Source organism: Anarhichas minor, unplaced genomic scaffold, assembly GCF_050575085.1.
Source record: "Anarhichas minor isolate MPS153535 unplaced genomic scaffold, ASM5057508v1 ptg000054l, whole genome shotgun sequence".
NCBI lineage: Eukaryota > Metazoa > Chordata > Actinopteri > Perciformes > Anarhichadidae > Anarhichas > Anarhichas minor.
Window position 1 is genome coordinate 4,494,867 of NW_027466500.1, and position 18,723 is coordinate 4,513,589.

General features: G+C 40.7%; 1 protein-coding gene across 1 annotated transcript; it reads right to left on the minus strand.

The window, feature by feature from the left end:
• Nucleotides 1-282: 282 nt before the first annotated feature.
• Nucleotides 283-18,246, minus strand: ankrd1a (ankyrin repeat domain 1a (cardiac muscle)). Its single transcript, XM_076075942.1, has 11 exons — nt 13,317-18,246; nt 12,605-12,666; nt 6,461-6,633; nt 5,247-5,429; nt 3,873-4,001; nt 3,254-3,361; nt 2,881-2,979; nt 2,636-2,734; nt 2,336-2,434; nt 2,145-2,243; nt 283-1,891 (listed from the first exon to the last, which is right to left on the minus strand). The coding sequence occupies exons 3-11, from the start codon at nt 6,485-6,487 to the stop codon at nt 1,778-1,780; spliced, it is 957 nt and encodes a 318-aa protein (XP_075932057.1). The 5' UTR covers nt 6,488-6,633; nt 12,605-12,666; nt 13,317-18,246; the 3' UTR covers nt 283-1,777.
• Nucleotides 18,247-18,723: the final 477 nt, after the last annotated feature.

Genomic DNA, 18,723 nt, shown 5'->3' on the forward strand with positions numbered 1-18,723 from the left:
TTGTGTTGGTAGCCATGTTTGTCTTTGTCTGTGTTTCATGCAGGTTGTGTTCTCTCTGTCAGTTCTCTCTCTCTCTCTCTCTGTCAGCTCTCTCTCTCTCTCTCTCTCTCTCTGTCAGTTCTCTCTCTCTCTCTCTCTCTCTGTCAGCTCTCTCTCTCTCTCTCTCTCTGTCAGCTCTCTCTCTCTCTCTCTCTCTCTCTCTGTCAGCTCTCTCTCTCTCTCTCTCTCTCTCTCTCTCTCTGTCTGTTCTCTCTCTCTCTCTCTCAATAAAGAAAGCTCAAATTCAAAATCTGTTTTATTTAAACACTCCATAAATACAAGGCAAAATGCACATACATCTTTGACAATAAAAAATAAATCTTATTTCCAGTCATATATCAAGACCTGTTTCATCCACATAAACACTTGTCAAACATCCTCTGAACCAACACGGACTTTTCAGCTTCTTCCCTCTCGCACTCTGTGTGTGTCTGTGTGTCTGTGTGTGTGTGTCTGTGTGTCTGTGTGTGTGTGTATGTGTGACAAAATGGGCCAGCAGCTGGGATGTCAGCTAGGGTAATTTGAAGCATTTGTATCACTGAGGTGACCTTCGATAAGGTATATGGGCCCCAGATGCTCAAAATTAGCTCTGGTAGGAGAAAATCTGAAAAAGATCAACTTTTGTCTGAAGGTTGTCTAGACTAAACCTCCAAACAAATGCCGAATCAATGTTGTGGGTTGAGTAAGAGGGTTGTTTGAAAGGAGAAAAAAAGTAACAAAATTACAGCCAAGATTAAGATGAGTCAAAATAACTTGACTTGACTTTATGTGGAAATGTGTGAATATCAAGCACCCTTGTTTGTTTAACTTACAGCTTACTTATGATGTTGCTGCAGGAGAAAAGGCCAGTATAGGTATTTGCGCGTGTCTCGAGAGAGTAAGTGGAGAGGTTCTCTTCATCCTAATCCAAAAACTTTCTTCATCCTGTCACATCTCTCAATCTTAAAATGCATAAGACCAAATAACTTGGTTAAACTCGTCTGAATGTTTAAGTATAACACACAAAATCTGCCAGCAAGGTGAGGCTCAGTCATTTCACACTGAGCTGGAGTCATTTTATACAAATACATAACTTCAGTTTTACACTTGGATCGATCCACGGACTGTTGATCCAATGGAACTGTGAGGAAAATGTTAACCAGGTTAAATAAATAAAGTCTAAAGTCTAACTGTGACAAATTTTCAAAAGATCTAACTACAGTATAACTCTAGACAGTCACTTGGTTATTAAGTGTATGATATTGATATAAATCAATCAAAGCCAATAGGTTGATTGCTGACAGTTGTCATTAATCAATAAATACGTCATCTTCTCGATGCAGTATCGCTGACTTCAACTCAGCTTAAATTCAAAATTAAGAAAACATCTTCATGTTGTCAGCCGAGACATTGTCCAGCAATATTTGGCGAACAATTAATCTATCGCTGCTAATTATCACATTATTAACAACCTGATTAGATTTCACATTGTTGATCAAAGTCTTCTTCAGGTTCCTGCTGTACATCTGAATGTAAGATGCATGAACATGTAACATGAGAAATGTAGCTCTGCTGGTAACCTTCAAAATCCTTCAAAATGCTGAACCAGGCAACTTCAGATTTAATAATGCGGTTGCTTCCTGAGGGCATAAACATCTGTCAGTCAAAACGTGGGACTGTTTGAATGTGACGTGAGCACTTGCCACAGCCTCGCTGGAAAAACACAGATCCTTTGGAGTCTCATGTTGAATTCCTGCTTTTAGTGGAATGTGTTGGGTTCTAATTGGTTGGGCTTTTCCTGGCTGAAGTTGCACAGGAGGCTCTTGGCTCCGTTCTGCCACGAAGACAGTGTCTCCAGTGGAGTTTTTCCATCCTGCACAGGAGAAACAAACACACAGGACTTGAAATCAAAACTGTAAAAACTGAAGCATGTACACTTAAGATTCACTCGCGTAGATAAGTGAGGCACAGGTAGGTCTTTAGCCTCATAGTTGTCCCCATAGAGGCTGCATTGTTGGCTTTGAGCCAGTTGTCAAACCTGTTTGCGTGTTTTTCAAATTACAGACGTTGGTGTCAATGTCAGTGTCAATGTCAAGGAAAGATGTGCCAAGTTTTTCTGAACTTACACAATTCTTGGTGTTGAGACTGGCCCCATACATCATCAACAGCTTTATCATCTTGAATCTGTTTATTCTCACAGCATCGTGCATGGGCGTGTCTCCGTCCTTCAGTGGGGGAGGAAAACAGAGTATTCAGCATCGTTTCAGCATTTAATGTAGCTGTGAGACAACTGATGATCTCTGCGTTGTGTCCTTACTCTGTCTTTAGCGTTGACGTCTGCTCCACAGTGAATGAGATGCTCAGCACACTCGCAGTGTCCTGTCCGCACAGCGACATGAAGAGGAGTGCTGTGCAACTGAGGAGAGGAAAGAGTTTCAGTTGTATCTATTAATGCGAGGAAAATACTCATAGATGTACAATTCGTGGTCACTACTGGAGATATGTACAGAAATCCTCAAAGAAACAGTTGTCTGTTTTATTTCCACCAGGAGATGGTGCCAAAGTAAGGGGTTTCCGTAACCTGCGCAGATCGCCAACCCAGTGTGTTTGTACCAACCTTGTCTCTGCAGGTGAACTTGGCTCCCTGGTCGAGGAGGAGCTGCAGGGCCGGCAGGCTGCCTCCTCTGGAGGCCCAGTGGATTGCTGTGGCATCCAGCTGACACACATACACACACAGAACTGTTAGACTGACGCTGTATCTGGGGGGGTGTGTGTGTGTGTGTGTGTGTGTGTGTGTGTGTGTGTGTGTGTATGTGTGTGTATGTGTGTGTGTGCAGCATTTGAGCGTTTTAAATCTCTTACCTTGTCTTTTTTCTCGACGGCAGCGCCAGCCTCCAGGAGTCTTTTCATGACCTCCACGTGTCCTTTGAACGAGGCTTTGTGCAGAGCTGTTCTCTGGAACTGGACATTAAATTAATTAAAGACAGTTGGTTTACTGATACTGATAGGATAACAAAACATAAAGTGTATTTAATTAATTATACTCCATCTAAAAGAGCTTCATGCATCTAATAATAGTAGTATTTTACAGCCTGCTATTATCATCATTAGCCTCAGCTGCCTCAAGTATTTTTATCATGAAAGTACGATAACATGTGAACATTACTTTTGCATGTTGATTAGCATGTTTTAATGAGATTCGGACAAGTTGCAGACATTACTGTGTGACACTCACGTGGTCGGCTGCATTGGGGTTTCCTCCATCAGTCAGGTACTTCTCCACCACAGGCAGTTTGTTCTCCATGGCTGCTGTCAGAAACATCTCATCATCCACAGTCTCTGGCTAGAAAATCAAAAACAATCATAATCATATATGTATAAATCATATGAACTGAAGGTAAAGGGACAGTGTATCTGGGTCAGTTAAAACCTCAGGGATCGTTCACACAGACAGTTTGCTCTCTGGTCGTGTGAAGCTTCCGATACATGATTAAATTACGAGATGTTTTCATTTAAATACATATATTTTGTGTTTTCTTATGAAAACAAATGCACTACAAGCCCTACAAAGAATATCTGTACTACATTTACATGTAGCTGTTACATTTATGATTTTGCCAGTTCCGAACACCTAAGCTCTAACTTTCTCCTCATTCATCTGATGTCATCCTCAGAGTTACAGAATAAAACTGTATCAGTTGTGGGATAAAGGAAATAAATTCAGGAAAAACTAAACAAAGTAATAATATTATGATATATAAGTATGTTCCTCTTATGGAAAGCAAAGTAAAATGTTGGTTTGTTGAGTCGGGAAAGTAAGACACTGATCATTATAATGAAGAAGATAATCTTACCACGCTCTCAGGCTCTGGCTGCTGTTTCTTGTGGACGGGAGCCTTCCTCTCCCTCCTCCTCTTCCTCAGCTGCAGGATGTTGAACAGGTCATCAACTGTCTCCAACCTCAGCCTGCCGCATTTATCCGTCTGAGGGGCAGAGACAACACAGAGGTTCTCAGCACACGACGACAAAGAAAGAAGGAACTTTTATTTCAAAAAACAGATTTTATTTGTTCACTGAATAACAATCAAGTGAAAGGGCACAGAACACGTCAAGCCCTGCTTTAAAAGCTTACCAAGTACTCTGCAGTAAAATGGGTTTAAATAACAAAAGTAAAGGTACACACGAGTAGAGATATCAGAGTGTGAATTAATGATACTTTGAATGTTAACTTGTAAACAATATTTAATTCCGCAGCTTGTCCAGGTAATGATTCTGTTAGTTTTTAGAGATCATTTGCTTTGCAGGTAAAATTATATTCTGCAAATCAGATTAATGGCATACAATATTTCCCATCGGAAATCGGAAGAAAGCCTCACAATTGTACTTAAATTACTACTCTTCGTTTTATTTGCATTACTCTATTATGATCCGTTCATACAGCTGTATCTTCGGACTGAATGATCACTAAAGATCTGTCAAATGCAGCACTCACACAGACTCTTTACCCTGTGGGCAAAATATGTGTGGAAACAGGATCATAGAAGATTAATTATATAGATTTGCAATGAACATGGTGTTTGGATTTACATACTGCAAATTACACCTAATTTTTTTAAAGTGTCATAAACGCTCAACGCAAAAACTAATGTAAAGACCAAAATTATGAGGTTTATAACCGATGTACTCCTGAGTAAACTGCTATCAAGATGTGTTATACTGCCAACGCCTTCAGGTGGCAGCATGGACCAAGAGACAAACTCAGAAGAGGTAACCACAGGCTAACGTCAGCCTATTAGTCCATGTGGGCCGGGCATTCCATGCAATGTAACTGACTAACTACAAGTGGTGAAATGTAACTAAGTACATTTATGTTTTAAGTACTTTACTTGAGAATCTTCACTTAATGTTAAAGCTACAACTCTTCCTCCTCCCTTTACAGCGGAAAATATTGAACTTTGTAATATAAAGCAGCACTACTTCTTATTTGCTAATGTTTCAATACTATGGATCCAATAGTATAACAGTATGTGTCCTTATATTTTCCACTGTGAGTACATTTAGCTGATAATACTTCTTTAATTTAACTTACTTGGTAAAATTGTCATTTCAAATCTTGTTTTTAGACTTTTTATTTGTGTGACCCCTTACAGTAGTTCCCAGGTATCAAAACAACTTCATAAAAGGTACAATATGTCCAATATGTCCGTGTTTTTTGTGTGTGTTCTTACATGGAGAGCTGCAACACTGACTTGCTCCTGTTCGTTGCCACTGTCACTCTCCTCTGACAGACCTCCGTCCACCTGCTCCCTGTGGGACCTGCGGTCATCCTGCTTCTCTTGATTGACAGCCGCCTCGTACACGCCCCCTTGGAAGTCGTCGGCCTCTTTGCCCTCTGACCTCTTACCGGACACCTGAGGGAGAGAAGAGATGGAGATGTTGTCCACTCCGAGCCTGAGTCATGACAGAAAAAAGGTTCCCACACTAATGTCTTAATCTAAGCTCAACTGTTTGTATGTCCAGTTATTGAAGTGCTCGTGTAATCATTCAAACTGCTTATGGTCTGTGACTCTTTCTATTTAATGCTTAGTCATGACCCCTCAGTTAAGATATGAAGAAAATAAGAAATATTAAGATAAAATGTGCAGTAACAACAGTGATGGGTAAAGGACTTTAATGAGATTCTTACCTTTATCTAAGTTAAGTTGTAATTAAGCAGCCCATCCCCTAAGCTTCCAAAGTAAGAGGTAATTAAGCAATGAAATGAGGTGATTTGAGGAACCCTGAGTTTAGATAAGAAGAGATAATTGAGGTAATTCTCTGTCGCTTTTAAGTATTGTTGGTCCTGATTGGACGGTTTTCGTTTTCAAGTGTTCTGATGTCACATCATTTTAAACACCAGTGCTGAAATGATGTGCTTGTTTTCTTTTCTGTCCTTTGCTTACACAAGTAGGATGTGTTCTTCTTGTTTTACCTCATATTATATGCAACACTATATGTATTTGTTTTCCATGATGTCACATGTTAAGTGATAGAAAGACAAATCAAGAAAATCAAGGGAAATGATACAAACTTTACATGTAAATGGAAAAATGACAAAAAAAACTAAATCTGTCTTAAAGATGAGTCGTCGACTTCCTCTGAGCAGAATCAGTTTCCAGCAGAGCGTCACTATTCAACAAAATGTCATAGAATGTAAAGAGCTGCTTTTCTTAAAAAATATTTCCTTGGTTGAATTTTTTTTAGAATCCTTTAAGAATTGTAACCAGAGAAAAATAATCTTTTCGTATTAAAAAAACTCTTTAACTTCTAGTTTTCATACGTATTACCCCTTATTTTAAATAATTGCACATTTCCTGGAGTAGACATACTACAGCTTCTATTTGATACCAATCTGCTTCCCGGTTCCTCTCATAGTTGCTATTATTTACACAACTGATCTTACCAGTTCCTCGACGCTGTGCAGTCCCATTCTTCTCAGTAGTCTAATAGCGCTGTGGGTAACTGTATGTAGAGTTAAGTCCACTGGTCTTCTGCTGTGATGGTCAGTGTCTCTCTCTGTCTGTCTCTTCTGCCTGCAGCCGGAGCCTCGGCCTCTTATATAGCTCTGTCAAACCTCTGTACAAAAAAAAAGAAAAATAGGGGTCCTGTCACTCAACTCAGATCACATTACTGTCTTCATGTGCTCATTTGGCACGCTCAGTGTGACCAACATCACCAACCCCCATCTCCATCTCTGTACCCAGTCCCTCCCACCACCAGCTCTGCCCAGTTTGGGCTGCTGCTGGCTTCTCTGTGTCACCATGCAGAGACGGAGGTGAGGTAAGAGGGGTCACTCTGCCTCACATTTGTGGGCTGTCAGACAATGAGATGAGCAACATGAGCAAGCAGACGTGTTTTAAAAAAAATCTCTAAGTCACTTATTTGGAAGTGGAAATTAAAGTAAACTTTTAAAGTATCACTGAAACAAGATATTTTTGCAAAGCTTCATCTGGTTCACCTTTAACTTAAACCTGCAACACTAATCCACACAGGCAACTGTTCAATACCATCGGACAGTTTGGATAGTTTTGTTAAAGTGAGAATTTGTTTTAGATTGTCTGACTGCTCCTGTTTTCCCTAAAAATCATCATGATGTTCATCACTAGAACTACAAGAAACTGTCTCAATTAGAGATTTTTACTGTAATTAGAATAATGTGCAGAGCACTTTAAAAAAAGCACAATGTTTACTCCGTTTGTTCATTTGATCCGGTCCAGGTGAGAATGATGCCACCAAAATATATCACAGAGACACTGAGTAGAGGAGAAAACTGAGCATATTAATAACAAAAGACAAGAGTCAAATGTGGCGAATGTTGCATTTCCTAAACAACTTTGGTAGCAGCTCCTGCCTCCCCAATGTACAGAGCTACAATATAATGTTCTTTTTCTTTAAACTTTTAGTAAACTCTGAGCGAGGTGCATCAATTCTGAAAGAAAGGATACAAATATTCCTGTAATATTAGCGAAGTAAAGCGATCCAGTTGTAGAAGGATAGCACGCAGATTAAGGTTAATGTCCTTTTTAAGTCAACCGTTTTTTGTTTTCTCTTAACTGCCGAGTGATTCACCTTCTCAAACATAGACAGTCCTCTGCAGCGTTTCGTCACGCTGGGCATGTGGCCACAGAAATGCAGTGATATCACTGTGAGGAGACAGGTTCATGGTGGTTGAGAAATAAATAGTCACCCTTCCAAAACATCCTCTCACTGCACTGCGGCCAATCACAGATCAAGTTCAGAGATCAGCAGGACGCCTGAGAGTTTGATTGACGGCTGGCAGCGGGTAACATCATGTCAGATGTTCTTTGCCCTGCTGTTAAATGTGGTCAAAATGCATATTGCATATCTCATAGCGATGTACACACATTCTGACAGTGATGTCGCCTGATGGTATGTGACGGTCACAAGCTGCGTGAGCTCACCGGTCACCAATCAGGAGCCCGAGAGTGACGATGTCAGGTGTAATGCATATAAAAAAACAACTTCTACTTCACAAACATGCATTTTAGAGAAAACCTTACTATTTAAAACAACGCAACCCATTGAAAGAGGTCTTAAACTACACACAGACACACAAAGAAACAATACAATTATTTTGACAAAAGTAAATTTGCTAGTCAAGAAGAATCAAGGCCTATCCAGAGTATCAGTGTGTAATGTAAAACAAATGTAAGAACAAGGAAATAGAAGATAACAGTGGTTTGCTTTTCTTCAAAACGGTGCCGCCACTCAGATGTTAGCAGCCGTGGTGTCTGAAAGTGAATTCATAGCTGCGAGCTATTTTTGAAACTGACCTTGTGACTGAAATAGATGGTAAAAGGGGAAACTGTTCTGGATGGAGACCTTGAAAGTTATTGCACAATACTTTCACATCTAGCTTGATATGTATTAGCAATGTGGTGCCTTGATTTGAACCTGCAGCTGTGACACAATTACAGGAATTAATGGGGACAGCAGATGCTGTCACAGAAGTCGGTTTATAAATTGAGACAGCAAGTTATAGTTAAGGTATTCAGGTCAGCAGTTTGTAAGGCAACAATTACTGTGCGCGGGATTTGTGTTCATCAAGGTCAACATCTCGTGTCTTAAAGAAATAAATCAGTTTTCTTGGTTTTGGCCTTCTGTCCGTACTAAGCATCCGTGTTTCCTAGAACAACTAAGAGAGACATGTCACTGGAATTACATTTGTATCAATGTATTAATATTATTATAGAAAATACCTGCAAAGTAGGAAAATGTTCAATGACAATGTGTTTACTTTATTTTTCCTTCAATATCAGCCTGTAGCAACAAAAGCATCTTTTTGTTTCATTGTTTTTGCTCTCACTTGGTCAAAGGGGAACCCCACCGATTCTAAACATCAAAATGTGTTTCCAGGTATTGGACGGTTGAGTTGAAGGTGACAGTGACGAGCGCAGCGTTTTACCCAAAGTTCAAAATGTTTTTCAACTCTCGACGATCAGACAAAAATTCGCCAAACGTTCAGAGCTCTGCGCAGAATATAAACATTCCACGTTAAAAAAAATATGATGACCTCAGGAAAAAACGGCCCATCAGGGAGCAACACTGCATATGTGAATATGTGTAAAGTGAAGCCTTTAGTGTCTCCAGTGTGAGCTGTGTGATATGCATCAAATGATGTCACTTGAGTCAGCGTCGGTTGAGTCTAAAGACTACAAGTTTAAAGAAGTAGAAATATCTGGAGGTGTGGATTTAGGAAGAAGCGAGCTAACCAGACCTCTGTAGCCAGCTGCTCACCTCTGCTGCTAGAGGCTCCAGGCTGTTGGCTGTCTCGGAAAGTGTTGTTTGTACGTGTTTTAGTGTGTAAAGAGATCTGACACATTTTCAGATTCAGCCTGCTGACACATACACGTTCATCCGGATGCATTTTAGCTCTGTCGCAGTTCCAGCATCCGCAGGAAATGTTTTACACGTCGGGCTTCTGTTCTTCAGCAGCCGTTTAGTCAACCTTTAATGTACTTAAAATGAAAACCTTACACTCACGTTCTCCGTGATCGCTTATTTGAAGTGATCACTGTCAGTTTTTTCTGTGTCTGATGATGTTGTGATTATACAAAATAATTGGATTCACAGCGCAGCAGCTTGGTAACACGCTGTGACCAAATTTCAAACTTGTTCTGTTGTCTGACAAAAGAGACGGAAAATGTGTCAATGAGAACAACGTTGTGAATATGACTGCATTAAATCACAGTTTGGGAGTTGTTTGGAAATGCTGAGACCCTCTTTTTCTACCTACAAACAGGGAAAACATATTGCACTACGCATCAACCTGATAGTTCATAGTATTTTTACATTGTTAAACCTTAAAAACATACCATGCATGTGTTAATTATCCAGTTTCATTTGATTTGAACACAACATCACAGCAACTCTGTATTTATTACGGCCTATTCTCTGCCAGCAGTAGCACTGACCATCAACTGGTCATGAAATGCAACACCTTTTTAGCTTTGATTTGAGTGCTGTCATGAAGTCTGTGATTCCATTGCTGACAGCTTCACAGCTCGATCGTGAACAGAAATATCACGTTGTTGCAACGAGCGCTTGGCACCAACAGGGAGAATAAATAAAAAAGGTGCAGGTCATCAAAATAAAGTCCCTTGTGCCTATTTCAGCTGCCACTCCTTCTTCTCGAACACACACACACCTTATATCCTTGGCTCATGTTTGTCAGCAGTCTAAAGGAGAGTGTAAAGATGACGCTATCTTTATATATGTGTGTGTGTGTGTGTGTGATGAGTTTGCAGCCTGGTCAGCGGTGTGCCGGTAGTCCAAGACCGGTTTGGCTTTAACCCACGAGAGATGCATCACAGGGTTCTGTAATTATAAATAGTCCACATGCAAAATTCCTTCTCTGGATATGTATTTAGTTTACTCTATTATTAGCAGCGTAAATCCTCCTCTCACCCAGTGTCCTCATTTGAGGAGGCACTGCATCTGTGGGACCGATTGCAGCACCTAAGCACTGTTTATGAGTGTGTCATCGTATGAAGATAATCCTTCACTCAGAGAGACAAACCGTCCGGTCGTAATTCACAACGCTGTTTGCTTTCTGACAAGCGCCTGCAGGCTCGGCAGACCCCGACCGTCCTCTATCCATCTGTCTGAAAGAGCTGTAACTCTGACAGGGATGAAATTTAAAGGTAATTTGTCACACTGCTGCCGCATTTTTCAGAGCAGACATGAGGGCGAATGACAGGGGAAACGAGATGAGATAAAAAATAAATGTGACATGAAACTTATGTTGGTAGAAAGATAGTGCTCAGTCCTCCTGTAAGGCGCTTTGCATACAGCGTTGTAGCATATGTGTCAGGCAGCATTTACATTTAAATAGCCTGGTATTCCAAGGAACAATGTTTGTATTGGTCAATTTCACTCCAGATGATTTACGCCCAATGCCACCGTTCAGTGCAACATGTAGGCCTACTCATACCTAAACGACAGAATCGGCCGTTGGCCACGTTGTGAAATGGTCGCAGCTTTAAACACTTTGTGAAACGGAACTACTTAACTTAAGTCAACAAAACGACTTAGCTTTGTCGTGTGCTATATCTTGTGTGTAGTCAGAGTAAATATTGCTGTTGCTACTCCATCTGCACACCTGAGTTCATAGGCGTAGAGTGTCTGAGACGGTGGGTCGCTTCTATTTAAAAAAAAACTTTCTCCTAAATCGTTGAAACCATTAACACCTATAAGGATAAAATGAAAAAAAACAAAACATGGATGGTTTGAAACCTGAATGCACAGCAACAAAGAAATAATACAAAAACCGGTGGATACTGTGGCAAACATATCTTTGGTCATTGATGATATTGGTCCAGGTGACAGCGTTTATAACGTTGGTGGTAAAACGTGCTCATGAGCTGGCTGCTCCAGCCATAGGTCTTCAAGGTTATCAGCCTCCTCTGCATGCCTCAAAGCAAAGGCTGAAAGGGCTCCTCTCCCTGCTATGGCAGCTGTCCTCAACAAAAAACATGAGAAAATCAGACAAAAAAAGGAATTGCAAAGTAACAGCAAGTTACTGTGCTTCAGTACAGAGAGCTTAAGTTCTGATGTACAGAGCTCCAGAGCTCATTCAGATGGACTGAATCCGGAAAGTTCAAAATACAGATTTTCTCTCAGATCCTCAGCTCTGGAGTTTGTTCTACTAGATTCAAACCAATCAGCTCAATAAGAGGCAGCAAAGCTGCAACGCCAATGGATGCACAACCCAAGGAAACCATTTTACAATGAGTGGGACCAACAAGCTCATCCTCTGAATCCCAAACCAGGCATACCTCAAAGATCTCAGCATACATGTCACACACAGCAATCCAGTGTGCTGGTTTAGTGTAAACCAATATGGCAATCTTCTCAGCATCAGGCAAAAGCAAAATTACATAATGGCTCTACTAGTGAAGCAGCAGTGTTCATTGTCATTATCCTCAAGGGATATAGCAACTGTTGAAGGAGACCCTCTTGAGTACAGCACGTCCATCCGAGTGTTTGAGCATAGAGTGGAAGGAAAGGTTGTTATCAGCGGGGACTGCTGGTATTTTTTGAAACAGTGCACCAAAGGACAACCTAGGTAGCTGGTCAGGAGCTGTCATGCCATCAGGGAATATCAAAGGCCAAGGGCACTTTAACAAGAATGTCACCAGTGAAATCAAAGGATGTCAAGGCCTTGCAAACTTTTGCTTTGTTTCTACGCATCTGCTGTAAGGCCATGGAGGATTCTAGTTTCAAGTCAGCAATGAATATGACATCCAACATGTGTGCTATAATCTTGAAGTTACCATATAAACAGAGGGAAAATGGTGAAAAACACTGAGATGCAGGAGAAGCACATGTCATCAAGCAGTCAGTCACTTTCATTGTGTCTATTGTTTCTAACCCAGTCTGTGGAAACATTCAGGACACTTCTATCTCACCACCAGAAGATAAAGGTGGAAACAAAGTCTCGCATGTTCACATCAAGGGAGAAGGTAGCAGGTTTTGCCACCATTGTAGCAGCTGTTAGTGCAAATGTGAAATGAGGAAAACTTACCTGACAAGCCGACAAAGATATCTTGTCTGCTGTGTGAAGAGGATCACAGATTGGAGTTGTGCCTAGAAATTGAGAAGAAATTACACCAAGAGAAAGTTGACTTGCTAAAAGTGTTTGTTTTGGGTGTTTATCTATTGGCCACGTGAGCAAAGACTGTCGTAGTCGTCTGTCTTGCAAGTTGTGTAACTTGGAATGGAACGAGCTGTTTGAGCAGCGCGGCTCGGCTGCATGTCGACTTCTTGACGGTTGCGTATCTTCAATAGATTCAGAATCTCACCCGTTGTTTCTGCGTGAGTGAGCACATGCTTCTTAAGTATTTCTAAAGTATGTCTAAAATACATATAAATTATATTCATAATGAAACGGCCATTATGAAAAGTATACGTCATATAGAAAGAAAAGGCTGGCAGTAGCAGCAACGTTGTCTGTGTGGACACCACACGAGATCGACGGCTGACGGCCATCTGCTGAGGTAGCCGTCGGGCACTGCTCTCCCGGACATTAGAACATAACCCTACGCCTTAGTATGTGTTGTGGTTCACTCCATACATCTAAATGAATATCCCTATTTAATATTTCTATTTTTAGCTGTCTTTATCGAACCCCGCCAAACACTTTAGAGAGCAGTATCTGTGATTAATGCTTATTGGTACAAAGGGAAATAGTCACAAACTCGTAACCACAATGCAAAGAATGATTTCATGATTCACACCTCACAACACTGCTCCTCCTCTCTCTCTCTCTCAACCTGGATGACTCATGCTTATTAACATATTCATCAGAGGGTTGATTGTGCCACAGAAGAGCTGCAGTGTCAGAGAGTATAAAAAACAGTCACATTTATGTTATACTTCTGTTGCTTTTGGCCGCAGCAGGTAGCTGGCTTTTAAGAAAAAAATGAGAAAAAAAATAACTGTGGTGAACTGCATAGTGGAGCGTTTAGCAGCTAAAGATCAAGAAATGTCCCCCAGGAGTTGGTAGAGCAAAACGAAACAGAGCTTAAAGAGCGGGATTCTTGGATTTAAATTCATCAGATCTGATTTTAAATTAATGATAAAGTTACTCTGTAACTGTTGGATGTTTAAATAAACAACTGTTTGCCAATACGTTTGCCATATCAACTTAAATGGTAATGTCCAAAAACAGATTCTGAATATGAATGCATTGGCCGAAATGCATTCTCGGAACCCTTCGGCTAATGTTAACTACGATTTGGCTTTTTTATTAACTTTTTAATTGGCTTTAAATTTGCTTGTAAACTGGCTACTTGTGAAACAATCTGGTTGTAGAAGTCGTCTCTCAAATCCAATTTGTGCATCTCAAGTTGCTACTCAAGTTGCTACTCCACTATACAATAATGTATTACACATGCATGATGAAATGATTAGCGAAGAGTCTTTGGCGATTGGACTCCATCGTGACGTAGTCTATTAAAAGGGGGTAGTGAAGCTGTGGTTAGATCAGGAATGCGGCCCCTTGGTGGTGAAGGGAGTTGCTGAAGATCCAATGATGGGATGAGGAGCAGGACCGGGCACTGGATATGATAGAGACTGGAGGTGAATGGGGTGGAGGAGGGTTCCATCTTTTCGACTAGACCTCATGTATGATTTAAAATACCGCTTGTCGGATCATTTAGCAGCATCTCAAACCCCCTTACTGACAGTGGAGTAGAGTCTGCATCCAACAAAATGATCTGTTATTTATGCTTATTTTGCTCAGCGGCTGGCCAGCTGTACAGAGGTGTGAAAGTAGGGCTTTTTTTAACTTCCCTCTCGAGCTCTCTTTTTTTCACTCTTCACACAGCAACTTCTGTCACTTTCAGTGTTTACAGCCGAGTGCAACATCATGAATGAGGAGAGACTGTTTGAAACTGTGCAACTATTTTCCCATTTGAACGCTTTGGTATGGTTAGGTTTCTTTTCTGCTGACAAATACCTTTTGGAATGAATCAAAACTTGAACACAGCTTCCATTTTTCTTCTTGTAATGCGAGGTACCCTGATATACAAAATAACAGATGCGGTATAGTAAACATCATCTGCTTCATTCCGTGTTCTTCTCCGTATCATTATGTGTTAGCCATTCCATAAGCCAAGTTATTCTGCCGTTTGTGAATCATTGAGAACATGTGCAGCAATTTGTGTTAAGGTTTCATCTGAAAGATTTAATCAATGCAGTAAAAAACTAAGACTGTAGGCAGTAGAAACATCTCCGTATTGTATCCTCTTTCATACACAGATACATGTTGGTGTGTTTGTGAGGGGGTAGACTGTGTGTCTGACAGGAACTGTATTGATGCTACAATTTATGAGTGTGTGAATGAGGTCAGCTTGGATGTCGTGACACAAGTCCAAAACGGGTGATACCCCCCACCCAAAGAAAAACACAAAAAAAGCCACACACACATATAAACACTTCTTCTTTGAACTCTAATAGAGCTTTAGAGTGGAGCATATTGGTGTGTAATAATACACACAGAGAGCTTGATGGCAGTAATGAGGGTATTTAAGATGGTGGGGATGTGTTGAGATCATACATACTCTACACACACACACATACACACACACACACACACGTACACATGCACACATGAGCATACATGGACACTCACAACATTTGCTATCAGAGAGATTCACAGCTCAAGGTCACAGGGTAACGGTGTAGGTGTGTGTGTAAGTGTGTGTGAGTGTGTGTGTGTATGTATGTGTGTGTGTATGTTTGTGTGTGTGTGCGTGAGTGTGTTTGGTTTCACGTGTGTACATGTGATCATCCTCATAAAAGTGGGGGCAAAAGTCAAGTGCAGCGACCCAGCACCTGTTGTAACCGGACAGACACAGACACACACACACACTGCTACACAACACCCTATACAAGTTATTTCTGTTGGACACCTCTGATGATAAACAATCCATAATCCTCCTCTAATCTCCTTCACTCCTCAAACAAAGTTGCACTCTGCAACAACACAGAGCAGATTAACAAAAGGGAAGTCCAGCTGTGGACGAAAATACAGGACAGTTTATCAATTGTTGGTCACAACTAAAAGAAAGAATCAAATAAGATGAAATCTGTAAATGAATCCCTATTTAGCATATACAGAATTTCTGTATTCAAGCATGTTTTCTATGAATTGCACTCACGAGCAATTTGCAATAGTGTTTTATGGTTGCTAGCAATGTTTGGGTAAGATATAGTGGAGTAATGTCAACCTGAGCAGAGAATGAGGTCACGCATGCTTTTAGTGCATGTGAGCGTGCCCCACTGGCTTGTTTACGGCCGAAGCTCTAATACGGTGGTTTGGGCAGATAACGCTTTAAGACCTACGGCTTCGCCGCAGACGTGTAGTACCCTCAGGTTCCCCCTTAGGTAAACACCGTTAGCTCTGTCAGCACTGCTGTCGTTGTTTGCACCGTTAGCTGCAAGCCGCCGGCTCAGCCATCGCCATGTTGAGGGCCATGTGGAGGCAATATATATTCTCTGAGTTTTGTATTGAGCAAGTTTAGTCTTAAAGCTTTCAGGGCGTTCTCTATAGAAATAATAATGGTTCAAAATTATGTGAAATTGCTTAGTTTTAAGTCAAGTAAATACAATCTTCTAGTGTCTTTTATTCACTGTAGAAATTGAGAATGTAATAAAAGAAGAAGGTACCAGATACACCAGGCTAGCACTGAGAGGCTCAGTAGGAGACCCCCTTACCCACACAGTTAATTGCTACATATCAGATTTTTGTGTTAAGCTTGTCTGTATTTTTTACACACAATGAGGACTGTGGACTCTTTCAATCTACATTTGGCCATGTGAGGATTGTATTAAGAGATATATGATAGAATGTGAAGCTCTCTTTTGAAAAACGTGATTATTTTTAATCAGCTAGTCCACAAACACAGAAGTTGCAGCTCTACATGCTGTGAACAGAGACCAATGCTAAACCAGACACAGGGGCAACAATCCTGTGGCATGAATTTGTGTGAGTGTGTTTTCATATAATGCCAACTGCTCGCCATGAACAGGTGGAACGGGCGCAGTAACGCGGCGTCAGAGGCCGTGTGGTGAAGAAAGGCTCGCCAACACCAAACAGCAGCTTCAGGAGGATTAGCGCTGATCCCCAGGTTCAAGGTTAGAGACAAGAGAGAGGGAGGGGAGAGCCAATGATCAGATTAATAATGTAATACACTGCCACAGTGTCATGTGACACGCCTCTGCAGTGGGGTTAGTGCCATACCAGGTAAGGAATAATTCTCACACTTTTGGTTTATTTACATTGCTCTGTATTCATTTGTATAATGGAAAAAACGAAGTTGTGAACAATTCAGTTTTCAAACTTTACAAAATATCAGCTAAGCGAATAATTCATGAGGAAGAAAATGCACTCAGCGTATTGTTAGGCCTCAAGGATCCACACAGTGAGTTTTGCTGAGAATACTGAGAAACTCCATGCAGAGGACCTTCAATTGTCCCCAAAATCCTCTTGAGTCAGTTGCTCTGAAGGCATTATGCGACGTGACTGAGAGTGAGGCGACTCCTCCTGCCGAGGTTTTATTCTTGTTTTACTGCTGTGATAAAACTGTTGAAAAGTGTATATGTGATGCGAAAAAGTAGAGGATAGAGGATGTTCATAAAGTCCAAAAACTGACTCAGTAATGTCAGTTATGTTTGCTAACATTAGTCATCACAAGCCACCAGTCATACCAGATCATGTAAGAATGGAGCTGCAAAACCCGTTTTCTATATTCAAGTGAACAAAGGTGTGTTTTATCACGAAGGAGTTCAATGTGTGATTTGTATGAGCTTGATTGTTTCTTCTTACAAAAGTTACACAGTGAAATCATCAAGAATAACATCTTCGGAGTATTCAACCCAGGAGCTGCAGTGTTGCATGCACTGGTGTGTCCACCACACCCTGAAAATAATCCCAGTTATTTTATTTTCTGACTCAGCTGCTGTTCAGCTGCCGCTCGCTTCATTTAAAGAGTTGGGCACTCAACCTGAACATTTGGCAATATTGGATACAAAACAGGGTTTGATTTAAATGGGCTTGGAACAAAATGACCACAGTAAATTTGTGGGGCAAAAGGAGTGACTTAAAAAGTTACTTGTACTGAAATTTCGATTTCTAAAATCTTGGTTGCTATTTGACTGGATTTTCTTGTTGAAAAAATAGCTTGTTGTGGTCACAACAAATTTTCGGTAAGTGGACGAAGGCACAGAGCCTACTCCCTCTGATGACGAAATTTACGTCCCTCACGGACGCAGGAAGTGACCGTAGGGTTCAGCTATAATAGTATAATAATATAATATAATATAATAATATAATCAATAATGCAGTCTGCAAGTGGAGTCAGAAAACCTGCTGCTCGGCGGACCACGAAGAAGGGCAAGAAGCTAGGAATGTAATGTTTGTATGGTTTGGTTTGATGAGGCCGATGTCATTAATCAGAACCTACAAGGTACGTTAAAAAGTCCAGGTCTTGACAGCAGTACTCTCGAGACTCGTTCATCCATTTTCTAGACTGTTCAGGGTTTAATCGTGCATTAGCACTACTTTATGCTGAAATATATCAGTTGGGAGAGAGTTAGGCTGAAGATGTAAAAGTCGTTGGTTTGATCCTAGGTCCCAGCGTACAATGTCTTCATTGTGTTCAGGCTGTTTCCAGTCTTTACTCTCGCCTAGGGTGAACATATTGTAAAACTACATTTGTGTTAAATCCACAGATGACAATAACATTCAATTGAATAAATAAGAGAAATATATCTGAAGGATCTCATTCATCCAAGTCGACTGTAGCTTAAAGAAGAAATTAGTCAAAAGCAACTGGCCTTATTCTTTTAAACTCAAATTATACGAGGTTGATAGTAACATATATTTTGTTATCTGCCCATGTTCGCGAGCGTCTGAGCAAACCTTGGATACGGACATGTGGACACTTTAGTGCAGATCACAATTAATGTTTTAACTTGTTGAACCACACCATCTAAAGACAAATCAACATGAAAATAAAAACTCTGAATCAAAATAAAACAAAGAATAGAAGGAAATGAGTTACAATGGAACATGTGGTTTTGAGTCTGAACCAATGCCCGTAATGTAACTGCAGCTCTGCAGCAATCTGCTGTCAAAAG

What these genes read in the sequence shown, in the direction of transcription:
- ankrd1a (XM_076075942.1), bottom strand. Translation starts at nt 6,487, where the DNA reads ATGGGACTGCACAGCGTCGAGGAACTG. An exon ending in AGTTCACCTGCAGAGACAAG is followed by an intron (nt 2,435 to 2,635) that starts GTTGGTACAAAC and finishes TCCTCTCCTCAG; the next exon opens with TTGCACAGCACTCCTCTTCA. An exon ending in ACGTCAACGCTAAAGACAGA is followed by an intron (nt 2,244 to 2,335) that starts GTAAGGACACAA and finishes CCCCCACTGAAG; the next exon opens with GACGGAGACACGCCCATGCA.